Source organism: Mastacembelus armatus, chromosome 22 (assembly GCF_900324485.2).
Source record: "Mastacembelus armatus chromosome 22, fMasArm1.2, whole genome shotgun sequence".
Lineage (NCBI taxonomy): Eukaryota > Metazoa > Chordata > Actinopteri > Synbranchiformes > Mastacembelidae > Mastacembelus > Mastacembelus armatus.
In genome coordinates this window covers 20018991-20033614 of record NC_046654.1, presented here as the reverse complement: position 1 = coordinate 20033614, position 14624 = coordinate 20018991, and the positions used below count along the sequence as shown (strand labels likewise).

Sequence of the window (14624 nt, the reverse complement as noted above, 5' to 3'; positions counted from 1 at the left end):
AACAAATCTTCAACATGAGAGAAAGTGGTATTTTCAAACCTAATCATCGCCATAAACAGTTTCCTGGTGTTATCATTTATGTGTCTTTTCTGAACAAGTGTAGGTCCAGTTGCATCTTTGGGAATTATGGACAAATCAGAAAAGACACAAAAATGATCAGACAAAGCAACATCAATCACAGTGATATTAGAAGCGTTAACACCCTTAGTAATGACAAGTCTGGAGTGTGACCTCTGGTATGGGTCGGCTCCCTAACGTGCTGGCTAAGGCCATACGTTTCAAGGACGGCAGAAAGTTCTTTAGCATATCTGTCAGGCCTTATCCATGTGAACATTAAAATCACCTGTAATAACCAAACAGTCAAACTCTGTAAAGACAACTGAAAGCATCTCAGTAAATTCATCAATAAAATTTTGACAGCATTGGGGAGGTTTGTAAATAATAATAAAAAGTACAGATGGAGATAATTTTTGCTCCATTTTAAAAGATACATACTCAAATGATAAGAACTCCCCAAATGACAGCCTGTGGGTAACCACATTATCCCTAAAAAAGGCACAGACGCCGCCACCCTTTTTGTTTTCTCGTGTTTCTGATAGAAATGTAAAATTAGGTGGGGTGGATTCAATAAGAACTGCATTTGCTGTCCTGCTATCTAACCATGTTTCTGTTAAAAGAACCAAATCTTAAAGATTGTAAGAGGAGATAAAATTATTAATTAAAATGATTTGTTACATAATAGGCTCCAGCAGATCCCCGTGACCCTGAGCCAGGAAAAGCGGGTATAGAAGATGGATGGATGGATGGATTTGTTACATAAAGATCTGACATTGAGCACAAGTTTCTGCAAGTTTCAAATTAGTTTGAGTAGGACCTGAAACTATCTGTCTGCAAGGGATTTGAATTAGATTTCTCTGATTGTACAGTCTAACTCTCACTCTTTTAGCCACTCTGCGTGTTTTGACTGGAGCTATAGCACTAGGGGAGAGTGTTCTCTCCCTGGGCCTCAGGTCAATAAGTGGTTTATTATGGCTGTAAGTCCTAGAACAGCAGAGGCCCTGGGTGTCCTAGTTGCTGATGGCAGCATTGATGCTAGTCAGGATCTTTGGTCCGGGAGCAGGTGGGGTGGGGACTGACAGGGGTGCTCTGAGGAAAGACAGGTGTAGGTGTTGGCCGAGGTGGTCGAGATGGTGGAGTTTTAATTGATTGAGGGACAGAGGTCATGCTCCTGGGTGGCAAAGAGGGTGGTGTTTGCTGGGGGGATGAATTCACTGGCTTTGATGATAATACCCGTGACCTTGCCAGGTTAGGGGTAAGAGGCACCATTTTAATTCCTGATTTCACCAAGGTTTCCAAATGATTTGGAAATCCCATTGGTGAAGCCGGGGATGGTATGGTCAATGATGAGTCTGCAGAGGATGTGGATGCAGCTGGGGGAGGCCAGGGCAGTGGAAGGGGCACAATTGAAGGTGCTGTTGAGGGGGGATCCTTGGCTGATGAGGGGTCCGTTGCTGGTGTGGTGTGAGTGTTTACTTCACTCCTGTCTTCTCTCAGAGGAGCCTTTGGTCATTCTGCTGAAAAATAGCATTAGGAAATAAATAGGACACTAAAAGAAAAGGTGGTGTTGGAAAAACGTTAAAATAAAAACTGCTACAATTTTAAAAAAGGAGTTTTGCAAAAAACTTAATGTAAAAACAAGCATAGTGAAATAATATAATGTAATAATGAGATGAATTTTAAAAATATATTGCATCATTTTACAATGTCATGTTCATATTATGAAATTGCAATGTTTATTTAAATAATGTTTTTTAAATAATTAGTTGGTTCATAAAGTGTTATTATTTATGTTTTTTTTTTAACATTTTGAAGTTCCATATTTTGGCACACACGGACTTCCGTACAATCTGCCTGTAATCACTTGACCGGTAGTTGATCATGTGACAACAGCGTATTTTAGCAGGTAACACATTGTTGTTGACTTGTATTGTTCATTTTAAAAAGTGATTAGTGGCCTTAGATTATCCAAGTGACAGAAACTGACTTGTTCAGCAATAAATTTACATTCAACTTGTTAGACTGCGCTTGTAAGTTGTCTCGCTTATTAATATTAGCCATTGCCTCGGCAAGCTCAATTGAAATATCTGAAAATTTACCAGCGTAACTTACTTGTTGTGGATACCACCTGCAAACCTATATTTGAGAAGATATTTCAAGTTAATGACGCATCCTAGGGTTACTACTTCGTTAATCATCTAGCTAGCAAAGCACGCAGTGAGTTCACGGTCTTTGAATTGAGGTCGGAGAATTTTGTCATATTCCCATTTTATCTAGCTAAATCAGTTTACCATGGCGCCAGTGCAAATCAGGCGACTGTGATCGTTTTTAAGATGTAATTTTATTATATACTTATTTATTTAGGGAACCGGTAAAATGAGGCTGGTCATTCTGGACGACTATGACCTGGCCAGTGAGTGGGCAGCAAAATACATTCGCAACAGAATTATCAAGTTCAAGCCCTCCCCTGAAAGATACTTCACTCTGGGCTTGCCTACAGGTAAGCACCAGTGACGTAAACAATGTTGTGGTAGGATTAGTGAGCAACCAGGTTCTCTATTAAACAGGATATATTAACGTTTCTAGTTTCTTTCAGGGAGTACTCCTTATGGCTGTTACCAGAAGTTAATCGAATACTACAGAAGTGGCGACATTTCATTCAAATATGTTAAAACTTTCAACATGGATGAATATGTAGGTGAGTTAAAGCCTGATTTATTACATTCCAGACTATACTTTCATTTGTAGACTTATGTCATTCAACTTCAAATTAAGCACCATTGGTTTGTAAGCAGCTTTGAAGGAATTATTACATGGAGCCATTGACTGTGCAGTGATTTAAAGCCCCTCATCACTTCACTTTATTTACTGTACGTGTTTACAGCAATCTTACAGGTTTGTTTAATGCAACACCGTTAGATGTTGTAGTTAAACATTGGTTACTATCTGTGGTAGACTATGTTTTGTGGTATGTCAGAATGTGTGATGAGTGTATATAAAGAAGCAGATCAACATCATTAACCTCCGTCCTTCATCAGTGTTCCCTGGCCCCTCATGTTTTATAAGTGAAACAGAAAACAAGCATCAAGTTTTCCTAGAATCATTTAAATAATTGCGTTTAGCATGTATAGGTATATTCACACCTCAGTGTATTGGCCAGTTGAAATTGAAGGGCATACTTTAGCCATAACTGTTTAACTTTCATGCTACTTGTGTATTGGCTGCCTTCCTCATTCTCGATTCCAAGTGTAGAAATACATCAGTGTTCGTTCTGAAGGCAAGACTCCTGACATTACAGATCTTAGGCTAAAAAGTGATCCTTTTTATTTTTCAGGTCTACCTCGTGCTCATCCAGAGAGCTATCACTCCTACATGTGGAACAACTTCTTCAAGCACATCGATATCGACCCAGCCAATGCTCATATCCTGGATGGAAATGCAGTGGACCTGGAGACAGAATGTCAAGCCTATGAGAAGAAAATCACAGAGGCTGGAGGAATTGAGTTGTTTGTTGGAGGTCAGGGAATGATTTTTATAATGCTGAAAAAATTAAGGGAATGCTCACACATTGGTTCTTGATAAATTAATTATTCAGTTCGAAAATCTTTATTAATATGTATTGTATAATTGACTTTACAGCAGTCACTGGAAACCAAAATCATTAAATAATGGAGAGCTGTATTCAAAATCACAGCTCTGCTTGTGTAACTGCCACTTTCCAGGTATCTCCTCAATTCAGTTTATTCGTATAAATACACAATACAGTCATCTCAAGGCAACAACAAAAACAGAAGCCCAACAAATCCCTTATGAGCAGCACTTGGTGACAGTGGAGGGGAAAAACTCCCTTTAATGGAAGAAACCTCCAGCAGAACCAGGCTCAGTTTGGGCGGCCACCTGCCTCGACTAGTTGGGGTGAGTGGATAGAGGAGAGAGAAAAGAACAGACCGGGACTGGGAATGGTTCCACAGGAGAGGAGCTTGAAGGGTCTGCCTTCTATTTTATTTTTGGAAACTGTTAACTACAAGTATACCTGCATAGAGCGAAGTGGTCTATATGGATAATACGGTACTATGGCGTCTTTAAGGTATGAAGGAGCTTTGTCATGAAGGTATTTGTATGTGAGAAGAAGGATTTTAAATTCTATTCAGGATTTTACAGGGAGCCAATGAAGAGAAGCTAATATGGGAGAAATAGGATCTCTCTTGCTAGTTCCTGTCAGAACTCTGGCTGTAGCATTTTGGATTAATGGAGGCTTTTCATGGAGTTATTGGGACATCTTACAGTAATCTAACCTTGAAGTAACAAATGCATGGAGTAGTTTTTCTGCATCATTTTGAGACAGGATGTTCCTAATTTTGGCAATATTGCTCAATTGAAACGCAGTTCTAGAGATTTGTTTAATGTGTGAATTAAATGGCATATCATGGTCAAAAATAACTCCAAGGTTTTTCATAGTAGTGCTGGAGGCCAAAGCTATGCCATTTAAAGTAACTATATTAGCATTGCATAAGTGAAGCATGTGAAAGCTGAAGAGAATTGGTCCTAGCTCAGAACCTTGTGGAAGTCCATAGCTAACCTTTGTGCACATGGAAGGTTCATCATGAACTTGAACAAATTGGAATCTATCCAGTAAATAAGATTGGAACCACTTTAGCGCTGTTCATTTAGTCGCAGTCACATTTTCCATTCTCTGTAATAAGATGTTGGTCTGTGGTCAATAGTGTCAAATGCAGCACTAAAATCTAGCAGGACAAGTACAGAGATGAGTCCATTATCTGAGGCTAACAGAACATCGATCGGTGACTTAACAGTGCTGTTTCTGTCCTATGATGTGCTGTAAATCCTGATTGAAAATCTTCAAATACTTCATTCCTGTGTAAGTGGTCACATATTTGCAACAGCTTTTTCAAGGAGTTTAGAAATAAATGGTAGATTGGATATTGGTCTGTAATTAGCAAAGTCTCCATACTCTTAAGACTGCTGGGAGACACAGCAAATCTTCTTGTGAATGCACGCATGGATGTGCTATCTTGGAGTAATCTGGGCAATAGGATTGACTGCAGGGGCTGCCTCATGCTACTAGTAGTGACAAGGACACCAGCAAAACACAAAACCTGAGCAGAAACAGTCTGGAAGGAAGACAGAGCATTTTGTGTCTGTGGTCCCCACATGCAAAACCATTCCCTTTTTGGGTGTGGTCTTGCATTTACCTCTCTTGAATAAGACTGCATTGCAGCTGTTGTCACTTTCATTTGCACCAAATTAGGAGAAACTCAGTGTGTGGGCAGTTCCTAGATCATCTCATTCCTTCCAGCTGCTCCCTTCAGGGGTTGCCACAGCGAATCATCTGCCTCCATTTAACCCTATCCTCTGTATCCTCCTCACCCACACCAACTATGTCCCCCTTCATTACATCCAAGAACCTCCTCTTTGGTCTTCCTCTAGGCATCCTTCCTGGTAACTCTAACCTCAGCATCCTTTTACCAATGTATTCATTGTCCCTCCTCTGAATATGTCCAAACCATCTCAATCTGGCTTCCCTGGCTTTTTCTCCAAAATATCTAACATGAGCTGTCCTTCTGATGTACTCAGTCCTGATCCTATCCATCCTCGTCACTCAATTCAATTCAATTTCAATTTTATTTGTATAGCGCCAAATCACAATACAAATCATCTCAAGGCACTTTACAAAAACTAAAACTAAAAACCCAACAATTCCCTTATGAGCAAGCACTTGGCGACAGTGGAGAGGAAAAACTCCCTTTAACGGAAGAAAAAACCTCCAGCAGAACCGGACTCAGTTTGGGCGGCCATCTGCCTCGATCGGTTGGGGTGAGTGGATAGAGCAGAGAGAAAAGAACAGCAACAATAAACAACAAATGGACACTGCAGGTTGGTGGGACCAGTAACTGCACATCAGCGATATACAGCTCCAGGACCAGGGACACCTGCAGAAGGTACAGAGAGAACAGAGAGAGAGGGAGAGAGCACAAACTAGGGGAGAGAGAGAGCACAAGGTTAGTAACATTCAATGGTGGAATATACATGTGAGGGGGGGGGGGGGGAAGGGAAAGGGGGGAGGGGAAGGGAAAGGGGGGGGGGGGGGGGTTAGGGTAGGGGAGCTCAGTGCACCGATGGTCCCCGGGCAGTCTAGGCCTATAGCAGCATAACTAAGGGATGGTTCAGGGTTGCCTGAAGCCAGCCCTAACTATATGCTTTGTCAAAGAGGAAGGTTTTAAGTCTAGCCTTAAAAGTACAGAGAGTGTCTGCCTCCTGAACCCATGCTGGGAGCTGGTTCCATAGGAGAGGAGCTTGATAACTAAAGGCTCTGCCTCCCATTCTGCTGTTGGAAACTCTGGGAACCACAAGTAGACCTGCACTCTGAGAGCGAAGTGGGTATTGGGTACTATGAGGTCTTTGAGGTATGAAGGAGCTTGATTATGAAGGGATTTGTATGTGAGATGAAGGATTTTAAATTCTATTCTATATTTTACAGGGAGCCAATGAAGAGAAGCCAATATAGGAGAAATATGATCTCTCTTGCTAGTTCCTGTCAGGACTCTGGCTGCGGCATTCTGGATTAATTGGAGGCTTTTTAAGGAGATACTGGGACATCCAGATAGTAATGAGTTACAGTAATCTAGCCTTGAGGTAACAAATGCATGGACTAGTTTTTCTGCATCATTTTGAGACAGGATGTTCCTAATTTTGGAAATGTTGCGCAGGTGAAAGAATGCAGTTCTAGAGAGAACCTCAACATCTTCAGCTCTACTACCTCCAGCTCTGTCTCCTGTCTTTTTCTCAGTGCCACTGACTCTAAACCATACAACATTGCTGGTCTCACCACTGTCTTGTACATCTTTCCTTTCATTCTTGCTGACACTCTTTTGTCACACATCACACCTGACACTTTCCTCCCCCCGTTCCAACCTGCTTGCACACGTCTCTTCACTTCTTTTCCACATTCTCTGTTGCTCTGGACTGTTAACCCTAGGTACCTAAAATCCTCCACCTTCTTCACCTCTACTCCCCATAAACTCACCGTTCTACTTGAGTCCCTCTCATTTACACACATGCACTCTGTTTTACTGCGGCTAAGCTTCATTCCTCTCCTTTCCAGAGCAAACCTCCACCTCTCTAGATTTTCCTCCACCTGCTCCCTGCTCTCACTACAGATGACAATGTCATCGCAAACATCATGGTCCACGGAGATTCTTGTCTAACCTCATCTGTCAGCCTGTCCATCACCACAGCAAACAAGAAGGGGCTCAAAGCCGATCCTTGGTGCAGTCCCACCTCCACCTTGAATTCCTCTGTCCTACAGCATACCTCACCACTGTCTTAACAGCTCTTATACATGTCCTGCACCACTCAATCATACTTCTCTGCCACTCCATACTTCCTCATACAAAACCACAGCTCCTCTCTCAGCACCCTGTCATACGCTTTTTTCAAATCTACAAAGACACAAAGCAGCTCCTTAAATGTACACATTTATATTCCTTAGGTTTAATTGACATGTTAAATTGTGACGATTAAGTCTTCCTTTATGTCTTTTGAGCAGTTTAGTTTTTCTGCCATCAGTGAAACAAAACTTTTGTAGGTAGGTATTATTTAATCTCTTGTGTGATATAGTCTCTCTTAGCTCGATCTTTGTCTGGTTCTTTCTCACTGTCTTTCTGTAGGTATTGGTCCTGACGGTCATATAGCTTTCAATGAGCCAGGCTCCAGCCTTGTTTCCAGGACCAGAGTGAAAACCCTGGCTAAAGACACCATTGTAGCCAACGCTCGTTTCTTTGGTAACGACCTCTCCAAGGTTCCCACCATGGCTCTGACTGTGGGTGTAGGAACTGTCATGGATGCCAAAGAGGTCAGATTGAAAGCCATTTAATTTATTCCTCCATTGTCTTGCCACAACATAATTTTATACGATTATGTTAAGATATTCTGTACTATTTGTATACTTAAAATCTCTGTTAGTTTCAATAATCCTTGTTAGTTTCAATAGGATCATATACCTTTCTCACAAACTTTGAGAAAGGTGAATGCCATTTATATGGGGGATTCACTTAAATAGTAACCCACAGGTGATCGATCAGAATCACACAGATGTCTTCAGTTCCATTGTGTTTATTTCTGCCACCCCAACCTGTTTCTTCTTAATTGTCTGGTGAATCAGTAGTTTAAGAAATATACAATGCCCCTATGACAAAATACAAACTCTTTACTTTAAAAGAATTCTTTTACTACAAAATTCACAGAGAAATGCATGATAATGTATTAATAGGCATTTTTAAGCATGAGAAAGATAAGACTGGAGAATGACTTGAAGATAAAGGCACAGCTAGATGAGCTTTTTTACAGTATATATTGTGATATTTATCCTGTTCTTACTCTGGTGGATCCACATCATGTAATGGCTACATTTATTATAATGTTGTTGTTTACTACTCAGGTGATGATTCTGATCACAGGAGCACACAAAGCCTTTGCTCTGTATAAAGCCATAGAGGAGGGAGTCAACCATATGTGGACAGTGTCAGCCTTCCAGCAGCACCCACGCACCATCTTTGTGTGTGATGAGGACGCAACCTTGGAGCTCCGAGTCAAAACTGTGAAGTACTTCAAAGGTACCAACAGCAAAATCTATTCTGCGGAGAATAGTGAGTCAAGAATAGTCTGGAGAAAAGTGTAAAATATAGTTGAAAAAATTATTAGTAACATGATTGTAATGCATACAATTTAACCACAAACTGCAGCTGCAAAAATGTTCATAAACTTGAATCAAAACCTAAATTAGTTTAATCAAAAACTGGATATCAAGTTTTAGCTGTGATTTATTGAATTCCTGTTGAATGAGACTGCATTTTTTAACAAGGTAAACATAATAAATTGCAAGCTAACTATTCGTTTTGGGAAGAAAGTTCTGACCTTAACTGAGGCATCTTTAGATGTTGTTGTCAGTTCTTTTATGAGCTATTTTGGTAGGCTGGCCACTCCTGGGAAGGTTAACCCAGGAGTGGCCAGTCAAATGGCCAGTCTCCATTTGTGGATAAAGTCTTAGAAATGGCTCTGGAAGACTTTTCAGACTGATACATCCTCTTGAATTTCTTTATATCATGGGATGATATGTTGCTTTTTGAGATCTTTTAGCATGCTTCACTTTGTCAGACAGGTTCTATTTAAGTGATTTCTGTCAGGATATGTTCTTTGTACAGGACATATTAACATTTGTCACATATGTGTCCTCAGTTTAAAAAAGATTCCAAAGTTTGAGTTCATTTATTTATATAGCACATTTAAATATAGCCACAGGGCTGACCAAAGTGCTTCACAATAAGAAAACCACATAACAGGGATAATAATATAAAAAATATAACAATGACAAACATCCTAAAAGGACAGGGCGAACATATGGGTTTTTAGGAGAGACTTAAAAATAGATAGGGTGGGGGCAGTTCAAATATCGTCAGGTAGGTCGTTCCAGAGGCAAGGTCACGAGAGAAGGGATGATCACCTCTACGTGTAAGTCTGGAGTGTGGGATTGACAAGAGGTTTTGGTCACATGATCTTAGCTTTCTCAAGGGGTGAAGTAATTTAGAAAGGTGGGGTGGAGCTAGGTTATGTAGAGATTTAAAAACAAAATAAAATTTTAAAGTGTATTCTAAAATAGACAGGGAGCCAGTGAAGGACCATCAGGAGTGGAGTGATGTGGTCCCTTTTATTCTTTTTTAAGAGAAACCTAGCTGCGGCATTCTGGACCAGCTGAAGTCAGGCAATTTGGGTAGTGGAGATATCACAGTACAAGGAATTGCAGGCACAATGTGATAAAGACATGAATCGCCATCTCCAAAGTCTTATCACTAAGAAAATGTTTGATTTTAGCAAGTGGGCGGATCTGGTAAAAACCAGATCCAATCACAGTGGAAATTTTCTTGTCCAGTTTTAATGAATCGTCTAAAACAGGGGTGTCGAACTCATTTTAGGTCAGGGGCCATATGGAAGAAAATCTATTCCCAAGTGGGCCGGACCGGTAAAATCATGGCATAATAACTTAAAAATAACGACAACTTCAGATTTGTTTCCTTTGTTTTACTTTAGTCCAAAATAGTACAAGCACATTCTGAACACATCACAAATAATGCTCTTTACAAAACACTTCAAATCAGTTGAAAATTCTGAGGAAAAAATTGGTGCAATTTCAAGAACACAATGCCTCAGTGATTGGAACTTAAAAGTTGTCTCATATCTATCTACTATCTACTCTATCTACAAAGGCATACAACTTTAAGTCACAGCCTATCTGGGATTGAACAAAATACTCTTCTAAGTATCGAATACCTCATTCGTCATTTCCACATCTTAATCCTGAGCTAACTCTCCACACCATACAAACGGAGGTAAAAACTACTGAAGCGCGTAATGTTCGAAGTAGAAGTTTTAATAGGCAAAATGACAAGGCAGCTAGGTCCGGGCCAGCTGACAGTTATAGGCCTACTTGCTCAGCCCCGGTATAAACAGTTTGCCTGCTTAACATAATTTCTATTGCGACACCCAGTGGACACATTTAGAACAGCAGTTTCTTTCATTGAAAAATTGCAGCTAATTTAAACTTCAAATCATCTCGTGGGCCGGATTAAACCCATTTGCGGGCCTGATCTGGCCCGCGGGCCGTACGTTTGACACCCCTGGTCTAAAAGGACACCTGGATCTTGTACCTGCGAGGACCTGAAGGCCGATAGAGGTCCTAGGACAGCATTTGAGGCTTTCGTATTTTCTCAGGGACCAAAAACAATTACCTCAGTTTTCTCCTCGTTGAGCGATCAACCTTCTTAAAAGGTAGATAAATTTGGGAGTCGTCAGCATAAAAATGAAATGACACTCCACTTTTTCTAAAAATATGGCCTAAAGCTTCTTACATTTATGCCTTTGTGCTTTAAACAGTCTCTGTCTCCAGCTCCAGTCCTTGAGGTCCAGTCCTGCTTCTTTTCCAACTATCCCTGCCCTTGCAGCTTCTGATTGGCTGAACACACCTGATCCAGGTAATCAGCAGTGGGTAGGACAGGGATAGTTGAAAAACATTGGCCCATGAGGACTGGAGTTGGAGACCCCTGCTCTACCTAGTTTCAGCTCTCAAATATACTAAATATCTTCAAAGTAAGTTGGGAGTTCATTAAACAACCTGTTTTCCATTAGATAAGATTATAAACTAGCATAATTTTATCTGGACCTTACAGAGAGCAATGAATGAAGAAATCCATACCTTGTCATTTCTGATCGTTGTTTATCATAAATCTGCAGTGTACTGTCCAGTGCACTATAGCACAGAAGAAGTTCTGTTGTTTTTAACTCTTGGTTTTCATTGTAGGTTTAATGCACGTTCATAATAAATTGGTGGACCCAGTGCTCAGCATAAAGGACCAGTAAAACCAAGATCATCAATCAAGATGATCGTCAAGATGGTCTTAGATCCCTGGATCCAACATGAATGGCCATAATTACTGCTCTGGAACTGTTCTTTATGTTAGCTTTCTTTATCAGTGATTAACCCCCAATTAGAGGATTGCCGAGTAAACAAATGCATTGTGTATACTGGTGATAACTGATAACCTAATGAGCAGTTATGGGATTTACATGACTCATCAGAATTGTCCTTTGTTTTTGGTCAAACTTACTTTTGTATAGCTTTTACATTTATCTGTCCTAGCTTCTCCTGCACTGATCGCTGTACAGCAGTCCACAGTCTTCCACTGCTGGACACTGAACAAGTCAAAGTGTTGGCACAAAAAATCCTATTTGTTTGACAAAACAATCTTAACTCCAGGGCCACTTATTAGCTTTGTCAGGGTACCTCAATCGTATGGGCCACATCAGTGATATTACTTTGTTCAGTTGTTATCATGTGACCTGAAAATTTCAGTCCCCATACTACCATCCATGGATGTATGTATGGGGCAGATGGGCAGGATGGTAACATGTTGCTGTTCAAAGATAACCTCTGTTCTCAGTGGATGATTCCCTTGTCTTTTTCTGGTTATGGGATTGGTTTTGGACTGGTGTTCACAGACACATAATGTGTTCATACATTTTCTTGAAGATTGGTAAGTGGTTGAAAGCTCTGAAAGAGGTTAAGAATGCACCTAGATGCTCTAAACCACCTGTTCAGTTTTGTTGGTGCTGTGATTTGGCTTGAATGCATCAGTTAAAAATATACAGTTGCAGTTGTTTATCCTGACTGAACTGAGTGATTAACTACTGGTCAGTAACCTTATGGTGTCAGACATTGTTTATCTTAGCAACTGTCAAGGTTAATTTCAAATGCAACATCTGAATTCATGATGCATCAATTTTATGTTCAGTATCCTGTGAAGGTGCAGAAACATTTTTAGTTGAATACAGTGATTTGTTTTCTTCTTTTGAATTTGGTTATAACATTCCTTCCTTGGATTACTTTTATTTTAATGTTAGTAATCCTGTTTTCAAGTTGTTACAGTTATGACTTGTGTTTTTGCACATCTACTGTAGTCTTTACATTTGTTTTCTAATGGAAGTAAAAACGTTGCTTATGGACCGTGTCTTTTGTGAACTATGTTTTAGGGAGTAATGATGTTTGTTTTTTGTTTTTTTTGTTTGTTTGTTTTTTTCATGTTTGACATTTTCTGCATCAGAACCACCTTTAGCATTCTATGTTGTCATTTTCCATTTGTTCATTTTCCATAGTGGGGCAGTTATACCTAAGTTCTGAAACCAACATGCAACCCATGTATTCTCTCAGGAGATACAGTGTGGTAAAACAGAAGAAAAAATGTTGTACCACAGAATCACCTTGGTTTGGGAATATTCATTTTTACTGCAGTTGAAATGTCACCACAGCAAAAGGAAATAGACTCATGGTATTGATAAGTAACCTTAAACAGCTTTCATCCCATGTGTATTGTATTATGCATATCTGTGATATGCATCCCTAATTTATGGGGCCTCACGTGACATGGCAAGGCAAGTTTATTTATATAGCACAATTCATACACAGAGTAATTCGAAGTGCTTTACAGAAATAAAAGACAAGTTAAAGTACATAGGCAAAAATCAAAATCAGAAACAGCAAATAGTTGGAGATGAACTTAAAGATGAAATTAAAGGAGACTGAGTGCAGATAAATAACTTTGGATAAAACACTGTCAGTTATCATGTTATATGCCACGCTAAAAAAGGCTTTTAGCTTGGGCTTAAACATTGCCAGAGATGAGGCTTGTGCGAGGGAGAGTGTTCCCAATTAAACTTCAGTTTCACTGCATTTTGGTGAGTTTTCACACATGTTCAGGGAGTCAAATTTGAGGTCGTTACGGAGAAAAATAATAGGGAAGAAGAATAACGATTTCCAGGCCCACGCCGACCTGGCAATCACGTCATATGTGATGCTAGATGCTGCCTAAAGCCCCCCCAGCCCCACCACTTGCTTGATCACTCCTGGCCCATTGAGCAATTACAATAGTCGGAGAAAAATAATAGGGAAGAAGAATAACGATCGGGCCTAATTACCACTATAAGGTGTAAAGAAAGGTGGGGTAACAGCAGGACTACGTGCATCAAGTAATGTAAAGACTGACATTGCTTACTGGCTGGAGGGGAGGTGGAAGTAAATGGCTGCAGTGCGCAATTCAAACTGTTGGATCATTGTGTGGATTAAATCTTATCAGTGTAGCCTATCTCTACATACTTCAGTGATACAAATATACCTGCCCATGTTAGCTGTTCCTGTCGCACATTATCATAGTTAACTACTTTACAAAAATCAAACTGGACAGCCTGTCTTACTCCAAAAGACAAAAGTGGGTACATAATTAGCTCTCTTTGTCTTAGGTTTTGTTTTAGTGTTATTGCATGATATTCACTGGCTGTTGTAATTCCTTCTTAAGAAGGAAGAAAAAATTATAACTGTGGTCAGCAATGTGGCATTCAAAACACTTATTGTCAGTCTCATCCCACAAAATAGTCTAAAGGGGTGCCAGGGTCAATATATTGGACCCTCCATGGCAAAATGTACTTCTGAGCAGTCTTCTCCCCAGGTCACTCTACTCCTCACTCACCTAATTCCCCTGGGTGTGGCTGGTTTCTTCACTGGTTTGAGACAAGTGGTCCCTATTGGTCCCACCCCCCTGTGTAGCCAGACTTCACCACAGGTTAGTTGGAGTTTAGAGTGAGTCCATGCTGGTTTGACAGAAATGCTCAGTGTAACCCAGTGTAAAAAGAGGTAGATAAGACTTAGGTTGATTATTAGGAATATTAGAGAAGAAGCTAATTCATTAGATATAGTGTTAGTAGTGATAGAAAGCGTGGGAATGCAGACACACTTTGTGTGAGTAGTATTGCAGTATAGTGTGTAAAGTGTAATCCTATATGTTTAGACACATGACAGGGTCACCTCTCTTCACTATGAGGGGAGACAAAAGGGAATAACAACTCCATATATGGTAATAGACTAAATTCCTTTTGTGGAAAAGTACTGGCATGTAGGGCGGTGGCTAAGCTATATACAGTCTATAGATTCCGCTTATAGCTCAGAT

General features: G+C 40.2%; 1 protein-coding gene across 4 annotated transcripts; it reads left to right on the top strand.

Moving 5' to 3' along the window:
- Nucleotides 1-1900: 1900 nt before the first annotated feature.
- On the top strand, nucleotides 1901-12630 carry LOC113131850 (glucosamine-6-phosphate isomerase 2). Of its 4 annotated transcripts, none has more exons than XM_026309567.1 (7): nucleotides 1901-1963; nucleotides 2422-2557; nucleotides 2654-2755; nucleotides 3392-3574; nucleotides 7746-7930; nucleotides 8516-8690; nucleotides 11429-12630. In XM_026309567.1, exons 2-7 carry the CDS (start codon nucleotides 2434-2436, stop codon nucleotides 11485-11487), a joined length of 828 nt encoding a protein of 275 aa, XP_026165352.1. In that variant the 5' UTR covers nucleotides 1901-1963; nucleotides 2422-2433; the 3' UTR covers nucleotides 11488-12630. The 4 variants fall into 4 exon arrangements, with proteins under 4 accessions (XP_026165352.1, XP_026165367.1, XP_026165359.1 ...); XM_026309582.1 differs by having other exon boundaries at nucleotides 2644-2755; XM_026309574.1 differs by having other exon boundaries at nucleotides 1950-2087.
- The last annotated feature ends 1994 nt before the right edge of the window (nucleotides 12631-14624 follow it).